Raw genomic sequence first — 12512 nt, 5'->3', positions numbered from 1 at the left:
TGAAAATAAGACGACCCCTTTCTTTATCTCAAGCACTCAATTATTGCAAATAATTAGACAATGAAAACAAAAAATTAGAGATTTATAGGTTAATGGCAGGTACTTCCAGAAAGCCACACCCACACAACACCATCACACAAAAACAACATCCACAGACAAATTACTTTGCACCTCGACAAAATTTCAGTCAAATGCAAAGACAACCCTTTACCAACCCTCAAATTTTTCAACAAATTCCTAGACATCAATTTCCTTTATTAAACAGAAATACTCCCTTCAAACCTTTCATTGCACCTAAGCCTCACCCGGTATTCCAATAACAACAATACAGGAATGCTCCTCGAAACAATTTTCAAAGACCTTCTAATACTGGCGACGTTTCAATGAGAACTGTTTCCCAATTTAGACGACCAAATAATCTTCCAAATCAATCAAGACCTAACAATTTCCACAACCAACAAAGACCCAATTTCCTTGTTGATGAACTAACAAATGTTGAACAAGACCCGTATGTTTATGATGAATATGGAAACGCCTACCAACCCGTCCAACCTCTTGATACCGATACCGCCTATGAACCTGACAATTTCACTGATGCCCACGGACAGACCAAAGGACAGTACAAATTATACATTCTTTTGTTACACGAATTTGACGAACCAACATATATTGAATTTTCTGTTTTTGACTTTGATACAACTTTCGACGCATTAATTAGTCATGCTGACTTGACTAAAATGAATGCAATAATAAATTATTCTAACAATACAATGACTACTGAGCACACAGATACAATTTCACGAGACTAGAAATAAAATTTTAACAAACATTACTTGTAAAATCCCAGTTAATTTACACAAAGGATCTTGTGTTATANATGAGAAATGTATCAGCCTTGGAGGAGATTATGTTGAGAAATAAAAAAAAAAAATTTTTAAAAACCTTGTTTTTCTTGGTCAGGCCGGAAACTTATCAATCCACCCTCGTATGCTTGGCTTACATTTGATTCTTTTGATATTAGTATAGTTTAGTGCAGATAAGTTGTATATATATTCAGTTTTAATTTGAACGGTGTCATTGTGTGTGTAGTCTTATTACATTAGCTCGTATTATCTGTTCAGTCTTTAGCGCTTGTTCGTTTTTCTTACAAATAAAGGAAAATGTAATGTAACTCAAATATACTGAAATACGTCCTGATCGTTTGTGTCGTCAAGAAACGCATTTTCAACTATTTTAATCATTTATTTAACATAGTTGAACAATTTCCAAAAACTTTAATTTTGCACAAAAGCTCTTTTAATTTAGTACGTTTGTCAACAAGAAACTTTCAACTTTCATTATCGGAAAAACGTCTCGCAACTTCTGGGCAGCCAAAAAAGCTTCGATGGAAAGGTCTGATACTACTTTCTGCCTTTATTAACATGGGATCGACGAAATCAACCCGATAAGTGAAAAATGACAACGAAGGAGAAACACAGTGAGAAGGTAAATGACCCATAATAGGTGTTATCATTTTTGAATTTGCCTTGAAGAAAGTTACGCATTAATGTACCTACTATTTGACGGGCTAGATTTCTACCCGAAAGAGGCTAAAATGTATATCGCACGCTGAACAACAATTGATTAGGTTCTGTGTGAGGCAGTTTTTTATGCTCCGCAATGAAATTGCCTAGCCTTGTGAAATAGTGAGAGAAGTTACTGCTAAAGTAGTGAAATTGGGAGTCGTCCACCTTCCCTTATTACCCCTTCGGGGTCTCTTTACCCCCGACTTTATATAACGCAGTAGCTTAATTTTTTTTTCGTTTTTTCTCGAAAATATTAGGATCGTTGGATTTCCATCTCCATAAAGTAAAGCAGCCCTTTTTTTTAATACTTCAGAGATACTTTGCATGATGTGAACTAATTCCTCTAATGTGTTAGCGCCCGTTATATAAAAGTCCGATTTAATTTTTTCTCCGATATCCACGTTTTCAACCTCACACTCAAGTCAAGAGCTAGTTGATATAAGCACCGAATAGCCAAAAATGAGGTGGCAGTAGTTCCATAAGTTCCGGTTTGTTGTTAATATGTGTCAATCTAATCTTCCATGTCAAAACGCACGAGTATACATTGAAAACAACGTTTATTTCGTTTAACAAGAATCTGTCTGTACATCTTTTTGATATCAGCGCAAACAATATAAATATGCTTTCGGAAAATAACGAGGACGAGAAACAACTAAACAATTTTTATAGAATGGTTAGACCAGTCATTTGTATCTTGTTAACTGAAATACCTGACTGTGTTACCGCAGAAACATCAAAGACAATCCGAAGTTTTGTAGTAGCGCTTTGTTCTCGCATTATTCCATGATGGGGAATGTAATATGAATTTGAACTAATTTTAAGTTGTCATCTGTTCCCTTACGCATGTGACCAAGTTGCTCATACTCTCACATGAATTTACAATACCTTTCGCAAAGATTTTTGTCTTTTAGCAACCTTCTTTCATTAAAACGAAATCTCTTAACTGCAGTGCAATGTGAATCGCCTAATATGAAAGTGTTCTCCTTTCGAGAAATTGAAACCACGAACCGAACCTCTCAGAGATTTCCAAAACATTTTTAGAAAGTTATTAATTTACGTGTAAAATTACACGAAATGTTAATCGAGAAGACAATTGTATTTTTATATTTGACCACCTACAACCTAGTCCAATTTTGTCTTTTTCAAGACAAGATCGCTACCCAATTTTATCTGTCCAATACATATTAGATTCCAGAAACATTTCGTACCTGGAGTATAAAATGCTTGGTCCGCCAACTGAATATTTTTGGGAATACTGTTCATGACATCGGTAAGCGTAACGTTCGGTAGTTGCCCGGTTATTTGAGGTGTTACTAACTAATCAAGTTTCGATCGGGAAATTATTATGATTCGAAAAAACATTTCTACCGCAAATTTGTCATTGTATAAGCGTAATCCAAGCGAATTTTTGCGTCGATTCGTAACCGTTGACGAAACGTGGGTCCACCACTACACTCCTGAAACCAAAGAACAGTCTAAACAGTGGATTGGACCAGGGGAACCAACTCCAAAGAAGGCAAAAACAATTTTTTCGGCGAACAAGGTTATGGCTACTGTTTTTTGGGATGCAAGAGGTATTATATACATTGATTACCTTGCAAAGGGTAATACTATCACTGGTCAATACTACGCAGACTTATTGCAACGTTTGAGCCACGAGGTGAAAATTAAACGACCTCATCTGGCGAAGAAAAAAATCTTGTTTCATCACGATAACGCACCAGCGCACACGTCAATCGTTGCGACGGCTAAAATCAACGATCTAAAGTTTGAATTGATGCCGCACCCTCCTTACTCTCCAGACCTAGCCCCGAGTGACTATTTTCTGTTCCCTAATCTCAAAAAATGGCTTGGCGGTAAGAGATTTGCGGACAATGAAGAAGTAATCGAAGCTGTAAATGGTTATTTTGAGGAGCTTGACGAATCAGTCTATAGAGATGGCATTAATAGACTGGAACACCGCTATGAGAAATGTATCAGCCTTGGAGGAGATTATGTTGAGAAATAAAAAAAAAAAATTTTTAAAAACCTTGTTTTTCTTGGTCAGGCCGGAAACTTATCAATCCACCCTCGTATAAGAAAAATGCAACCAGAAATTTCTAATCTTGCAATTCAAAATAATTACCCAAACATGGAAACTGCTTTAGACAACTGTTTGCGTCTAGAACAAAATTGTCGCTTTAGAGCACAAGAAAAATTTAAAGAATTAAAATCACCTTTTTCTAAATCACGTAATAATCCACGGAACAATAACAATCCCAGCACTAGTAAAGAAATAAGTAAAGCAGATAACAACCATTCCAAAGCTGATACTTGTTCATTTTGTAATAAGACAGGTCATACTAGGGAAAAGTGTTATAAACTACAAAATTCTAAAAGGAAGGTTAATATAGCTGATATAGATTCCGATTCGGATAGTGATACTAATGAATATAACGCGAACGAAAACAATTCTTTAAACTCTTACGAGAATCCACAAGAAGGCACGGATTCAGAATAGAAAGTCCTTCACTCATATTCTTTAATTTAAATGGTTACACATCATTGCCTTTTATTAAAACAAACATTTCAGGTAAAGAGTGTAAATTGTTAATTGATAGCGGAGCTTGCATTTCCATTTTAAAGTATGAAAAAGGTCTACCTAAACCAGAACCTAGTAAACACTTTGAATTAACAGGATTAAATTCCCAACCTTTTAAAACAATAGGAACAATTAATACATACATCAACTACCCTGAAATACCTATAAAATTCCATTATATTAAACCAGAAAACTTAATGATAGATGGTATAATTGGTTCAGACTTCTTTAAGAAAACTAATGCAAAAATAAATTATAATAAACGACTTTTAGTAATAAATCAAACCAAAATTCCTTTTTATTATCATTCAGACAAAATTATTAACTTAGTAACAGTCCCACGTAGAACAGAACAAGTCATTACACTTCAGACAAACACTTATGAACCTAATCAGGAATACATGATGAAAGGTCTAAAAATAGACAATATCTATGTGGGAACACTCGGTATAGCGAAAAACATTTATTGTGTGTATCAATCAAGCGTCTACATTTGTGCTGACTTAGGTCGCGACACACTGCGACTAACTGGGTCAACAGCAAATACACACACAAATGTATTGTGCTGAAATGTTCCTCACCATATAAAACCATGTAAATAATTTAGTATAAATAGCCTGTAAATATTCAATAAAATTAGTCTAACACCAGGCTCACTCTTATTCTGATGCTGATAAAGTGTCAACCCTTGGGATCATCAAAGATGCAGATAATGTGTCCAACGGTATTACTAAATCGGTTCTTCTCAGAACCACAACTTTGATAGTCACATCTCTCATCATATACGACTACAGAGAGTGGCTACAGTGGTGACCCCGATTACGAACAGTGATAAACTACATTGGTGACCACAGCCGCAACCTTTTGAGGATGACCTGCCGCCGTCACACATTCTCCACCGGCCAGTCCTCATCAGGAGTACATTGGTCATCCTGCGGAGCAGCGCAACCCTGCTCCTCAGCAAGCAGCATGTAAGCTAACAACACCGCCCAGGCCAGCCGCAACGTAACGCCCAACCTTGCCACAACACACCGCCGTTCACCATGTCCCTTGACCGACTTGAAGTCAAATTGCCGCCCTTCGTGCCTTCCGACCCCGAACTCTGGTTTTGCATGGTCGACCGCAGTTTTGAGGCCTACGGAATTACGTCTGAATCAACAAAATTTGGGTATGTACTAGGCAACCTTGACCCTCACTATGCGGCGGAAGTGCGTGATATCATTGTCAATCCCCCGGCGACTGATCCATATGCCACTATCAGGGCAGCACTCATTCGTCGGCTGGGCATCTCCCAAGAAACACGGATGAAACAACTCCTCGAGCCAGGAGATTTGGGAGACAGGAAACCCACGCAATTTCTGTGCCATCTACGCGGTCTGGCCGGAACCACTATGTCGGACAATTTACTGCGAACCATTTGGTCAAGTCGTCTTCCTCCTAATATTCAAGCCATCATCGCAACTATGCGCGATAAGAATCTGGATGAAACAGCAGAGGTCGCCGATTACATCATGGAAGCAACTCAAACACAGTCCATGATAGCAGCTACGGCCACACCTACTCTCCAGCACGATACCATCCAACAACTGGCCAACATGGTACATACCCTCCAGATGGATCTGAACAACATAAGACAACACATGGCAAGAAAATTGAAGAACCAACACCGCTCAAATTCACGCAGTTTTCAACCCCGACAACGTTCCAACCACAACATTAGGGCAAATGGTCAAGGGCAAGGCACACTAACGCATCCCACCATGACGGATGACAACAGGAAATCAACCAGGAAACCACGTATGGCAACGACAAGTGAGGTCCACACAGCGCAACGTCGCCTATTTGTAACGGACAGAGCAACAAACCAAAAATTTCTGGTCGACACCGGTGCAGATATTTGCGTGTATCCCAAGTCACTAATACCTGGGCCACGTCAGAAATCTACATTCACGCTGCAAGCAGCAAACGGCACCAACATACCGACCTATGGTACTATTATTCTGTCGCTCAACTTAGGCCTACGAAGATGTTTCCCATGGCGCTTCATTATAGCCGACGTCACCAAACCAATTATCGGTGCAGACTTCCTAGCCCACTACCAACTGCTGGTAGATTTAAGCAACCAACGACTCTTGGATCAACTGACACACCTCACCGCCTCTGGTCAAGTAATCAACTGCAGCCAACCTTCCGTCACTTTCGTTACAGGAACGAAACCGACCACTTCGCCATACCACGAGATACTTCGTGATTTTCCGTCATTAACTCGACCCAACGGCCAAATCACCTTCTCGAAACATGCAACAAGGCACTATATAAACACTACCCCCGGTCCACCAGTAGCATGCAAACCACGACGTTTAGCCCCGGACCGTTTCTCTGCAGCAAAGAGAGAATTTGAAACGTTGGTACAACTGGGTATCGCACGTCCCTCCTCCAGCCCCTGGGCATCGCCACTGCACATGGTCCCAAAGAAAGACGATGAATGGCGCCCATGCGGAGACTACCGTGCTCTCAACGCGAGAACAATCCCGGACAGATATCCAGTACGCAACATCGACGATTTCACGCATGCACTAGCAAATAAGAAGATTTTCTCCACAATCGACTTGGTTAGAGCGTATAACCAAATTCCAGTCGCAGAGGAAGACATCCCAAAGACAGCAATTACAACACCTTTTGGATTGTTCGAGTTTCCTCATATGAATTTTGGTTTACGTAACGCCAGCCAAACATTTCAACGTTTTATTGACGAAGTGTTACACGGCCTTGACTTCTGTTTTGCTTACATCGACGACATACTGGTCGCATCAGAAAATGCTGAGCAGCACAAACAGCATTTACGCACGTTGTTTACTCGTCTACAGTCATACGGAATACTGCTTAACCAAGCAAAATGCAACTTTGGTAAACAAGAAGTTTCTTTTCTAGGTTATTCTGTCTCGGCAAATGGAATACGTCCTTTACCCGACAGAGTAACAGCAATCTCCAATTTCCCCAAGCCTACTACCGCAAAACAATTGCGACGTTTCCTGGGTATGCTCAACTTTTACAGAAAGTTCCTGCCTAACGCTGCCCGCACTCATTCTGCTCTGAATGAACTTTTACTGGGGAAAATCAAAGGAAATGCACCACTTCAATGGAATCCCACAGCCAACGAGGCATTCAATTCAAGTAAGGAGCAACTGGCGCAGACTACTCTCCTGCACCATCCGCAACCAGATGCTACCTTAGCAATTTTCTGTGACGCATCCGACCATCACTTGGGCGCTGCGTTACAACAATTCCACAATGGAACCTGGGAACCCCTTGCATTTTTCTCCTCCAAGCTATCGAACGCTGAAGTTAAATACAGCGCCTTCGACAGAGAACTTCTCGCGATTTATCGCACAATTAAGCATTTCCGCCATTTTCTCGAAGCCCGTGACTTCATTATATTTACGGATCACAAGCCCCTCACCTTTGCCTTCCGTCAGAACCCTGACAAATGCTCTCCCAGACAGTCACGGCACCTCAATTTCATTAGCCAGTTCTCTACGAACATCCAACATATTTCTGGGAAGGACAATATCATCGCAGACGCACTCTCAAGAATCTCTGCGCAGGAATCCGACAGGGAACTTCAAACTTATCGCAACTCTAACCAATCCCTACAACTTAAACGGATTCACATTCCTAACACAAGCAAATCTATATCAGTGCAAAGACTGAAACCAGCATACATCATGAGGGAAGAACAGCACTTCCAGCCGATACTCACAACAAGGAAAATGGACGATCGACCAGCCCATACTACAACCCGGTCCGGTCGTCGAGTACATTTTCCTAGCTATATCCAAGCAAGCTAATCCACTTCGTTCCTCACTGGAAGGGGGGTCCTGTGGGAACACTCGGTATAGCGAAAAATATTTATTGTGTGTATCAATCAAGCGTCTACATTTGTGCTGACTTAGTTAGGTCGCGACACACTGCGACTAACTGGGTCAACAGCAAATACACACACAAATGTATTGTGCTGAAATGTTCCTCACCATATAAAACCATGTAAATAATTTAGTATAAATAGCCTGTAAATATTCAATAAAATTAGTCTAACACCAGGCTCACTCTTATTCTGATGCTGATAAAGTGTCAACCCTTGGGATCATCAAAGATGCAGATAATGTGTCCAACGATATTACTAAATCGGTTCTTCTCAGAACCCCAACTTTGATTCACCCCTATGGATAGTCCCGAAGAAGAAAGACGCCTCAGGCAAAACAAAATGGCGAATGGTAATTGACTACAGAGAACTAAATAAAAAGACAATAGACGACAAATACCCATTACCCAATATTGAAGAAATACTTGACAATTTAGGACAGTCTCAATACTTTACAGCTCTAGACTTGACTTCAGGATTCCATCAAATAGAAATGTCCCCTGAATCAATAGCTAAAACAGCGTTTTCTGCAAACGGCAAATTATATGAATATAAACGTATGCCATTCGGTCTTAAAAATGCACCTAGTACCTTCCAACGCGCAATGAACTTAGCTTTAAATGGTTTAACACCTCAACAATGTATGGTTTACATCGATGATATCATAATTTTTGGTAAAGATTTACAAGATCATAATAATAAATTAATCAATGTGCTCAAACAATTAAGAACACACAACCTAAAAATACAACTAGACAAATCGGAATTTCTTAGAAAGGAAACACAATTTTTAGGACACATAATCACGCGAGATGGTATTAAGCCCAATCCCGAAAAGATTAAGTGCATTCAAAATTTTCCTTTACCTAAAACAGATAAACACATTAAGCAATTTCTTGGCTTAACCGGATATTATCGTAAATTCATTCCGAATTATTCTCAGATATCAAAACCACTAACAACTCTATTACACATAAACGAAACATTTAAATGGACACCACAATGTCAAGAAGCCTTTGAAAAATTAAGAGATGCTTTAATTAAAGAACCAATACTTAAATATCCAAATTTTGACGAAGAATTCATCTTAACAACAGATGCTTCTAAATTCGCAATCGGAGCCGTGTTATCTCAAGGAGATATAAAAAACTCATTACCTATTGCTTATGCAAGTAGAACATTAAACCCTGCCGAAAGTCGATATAGCACAATTGAAAGAGAATTATTAGCAATTGTATGGTCACTTAAACATTTCCGACCCTACCTATATGGTCAGAAATTCAAAATTATCACCGATCATCAACCTTTAAGATGGTTATTCTCTGTGAAAGACCCCTCTTCACGCCTTATGCGATGGAGATTAAAAATAGCTGAATATGATTACGAGATCATATACAAACCAGGTAAACAAAACGCTAACGCAGATGCTCTATCCCGAATTTACGTGACAGACATTGACAACGAAATACCCAGTACATCAGGTATACAAAATAACACTACACAAGAAAACATAAACATAGTAAACAATCCAAAATTAGAAGATTACGATTGTATAATATACCGATACAGTCAACACAAACAAATTATAAACAGCTTAATTACGGACACTTCCTTAAAATTACCTTTAAGCGAATTAGAAATGGATCTATTAAAATCAAATCCAGATAAAACATTAGTAATAGATAACTCTTTAAACGATCAGAACTATAAATTAACATTACACACCATAAGCATTATGTTTAAAAATGAACGCATTCTAGTAATCAGCGCAAATGAAGAACAAGATGAAATAATTAAACAAGACACTTATGAAACACCTTTCGATTTGGCTAGGTCCATTAAAATAGATATCCCTGAAGAAAACAAAATTAATATTATTAAGGAATATCATGAACACCCATTAAATCTTCACAAAGGCATTAAGGAAACCATTGAGAAAATAAAGAAAGATCACCAATTTCCTAAATTATATGAACTAACAGAAACATTCATTAAACAATGTAGAACTTGTCTCACGAACAAAGTAGATAGGACACCTAGAACGTTTCCTATGCAAATCCCTGAAAAACCAACAAATGTAAATGAACGAATTAATATAGACTCAGCAGTATTAAAAGCAGGTCGCACTAAATACTACATGGTTGTAATACAAGACGACTTATCAAAATTATGTCAAGCCAGCTCTTATGAAAACCCAATTAATGGAGAACAGGTAAAACAATGTTTATTATATTATTTTTCTACATTCGGTATTCCAAAAACGAATTCATTCGGATTCAGGAAAAGAATTCATAAACACCACAGTAAGATCATTAATTGAAACCCTTCACGCTAAATGGACCACCTCTAGTGTCTACCATCCCCAATCAAATGGATCTATTGAAAGATGCATAGCTTCTATTAAAGAACAATGTCAGTTAATACATAATTCAAACTTAGGAAAATCATTTAATAATGACGAAATAATTCAATTAGCAGTTCATAATGTAAACACCTCTATTAACAATTCACATGGGTTTACGCCTTATCAAATTCATTACGGAAAAGAACCCACTAACCTAGGAGAATTAAATCAGGACAAGGAACAAAATTTAGAAATAGTTGAACGCATTGAATACTTAAAAACACTTAGGCAAGAAGCTATTCAGAATATACAGAATAGACAAGAGAAAACAAAAGAAAAAAGAGACACTAAAGCTAGGAAAATACCCTCATATGAAGTAGGAGAAAAGGTTTACGTAAGAATAAAAACAAACGGTAAAAGAAAATTAAAAGGACCATTTATTGTCAATAAAAAGATCAATGATTATTGTTACGAGGTTAATACACCCCTACCTACCAAAACTAATATTCAGAACATTAAAAAAGTACCACAAACTGATTGAAATCTTTTCTGATTTCAGATGGCCAAACCAATCATATGGCTCACTCTTTTATTTACCCCACTCTTACCCGCTAAAGAAATCGAAATTACAAACATACCCACTAATATAGGCTTCTACACAAAATTTAAAAATTATAGAACAACAATACTCTATTGTAATCATTAAGGACATTAAACCAATATTCGATAATCTAGAACATACACGAATATTAATAAATAAGGTAAAAACAATCGAAAACACCTTAAAGAATCAGTTACATGCTTATATACACGCTACAATACTTGACAAACAATTAAAACAATTAGAAAAAGAATTAATATCTATTAAAAGCTCATTACCAATTGAAAGACAGAAAAGAGGCCTAATTAACGGAATAGGAACAGTCTTTCATTATTTATTCGGAACAATGGATGCCAACGAGGATGAGGATATTCAAAAAGCTGTAAACGCTTTACAACTATCTAACAAAAACATTTTAACTTTAATGGATCAAAATATTCATGTTATAAAAGAAACAGTTAACAACTTTAATGAAACATTAGCATCACTATCTTTATCTCAAAGGGCAATATCAGATAATTTCGAAACAATCAATGAAGCTATTAACAAAAATACTCTATTAATACATGGCAATGAATTTCATATTAAATTACTTAATATGATCACATTCAGTGACGAGATTCTTAACGAATTAATTATTCAGGTTAATAAAATCAAAACACAGATATTATATGCAAAATTAAATAAAATACCACCTTCATTTCTTGATGATAATTTACTCAAACAAAGTATAACGCAAATAAATCAAATAACACCTGAGTTTGATTTACCCTTTGATATAAATAAAGAATTATACAAATTCTTAGACATAGCAAAAATAAATGTTGCTTTACAAAATACTATGATCATATATCACATCAAGATACCTCTATTAGCTAAGGATACCTTCAAGCTATACCATATAATATCTTTACCTACACCTATAAATAACCATTTTCAAATTTTCATTCCTGAAACCCCTTATGTGGCAATCGAACGAATGAAATCTGTCTACATGGCCTACACCACACAAATGGAACTGATAACATCCCAAGGAAAAATGTTCACTATGAATCCAACAATTAGGAGCGAAAACGATGGAAATTGTGAATCAGACATCCTCTTCAAAGGAAGACTATCTTCAAAATGCCAAAGCACACTGGTTGACATTGATCAGAACGAGATGACCCAAACAGAAGATAATCAATGGCTCATCACAATCCCCAAGGCAACCGATTTCACCTATAAACGCAAAAACATGGACATCAAGACAATAACCTTAAACACTAATTGTCTTATCCAACTAAACACCCAATGCACTGGTATGATTGGAAATAATTTAAAGATAACTTATTACAAAGACAATCAAATAATCAGAAATATATCAGAACAACTGATTCCCATACCTGATGATTGTTGTCTACCGGCACAACAGAAGACGCAAGAAATCCACCTTCACGTCTTACCCGTCCACGCTTTGAATCAAGAAGAACTGATTCTAAATAAACACAAATTGGATA

General features: G+C 37.3%; 1 protein-coding gene across 1 annotated transcript; it reads left to right on the top strand.

The window, feature by feature from the left end:
* Nucleotides 1-5189: 5189 nt before the first annotated feature.
* On the top strand, nt 5190-11027 carry LOC112905587. The gene is made up of 2 exons (XM_025978275.1): nt 5190-5958; nt 10972-11027. The coding sequence occupies exons 1-2, from the start codon at nt 5190-5192 to the stop codon at nt 11025-11027; spliced, it is 825 nt and encodes a 274-aa protein (XP_025834060.1).
* Nucleotides 11028-12512: the final 1485 nt, after the last annotated feature.

This window comes from Agrilus planipennis, unplaced genomic scaffold, assembly GCF_000699045.2.
Source record: "Agrilus planipennis isolate EAB-ADULT unplaced genomic scaffold, Apla_2.0 scaffold475, whole genome shotgun sequence".
In the NCBI taxonomy this organism is placed as follows: Eukaryota; Metazoa; Arthropoda; class Insecta; order Coleoptera; family Buprestidae; genus Agrilus; species Agrilus planipennis.
The sequence above is the reverse complement of the archived record's forward strand: the minus strand, read 5'-3'. Positions and strand labels throughout refer to the sequence as shown.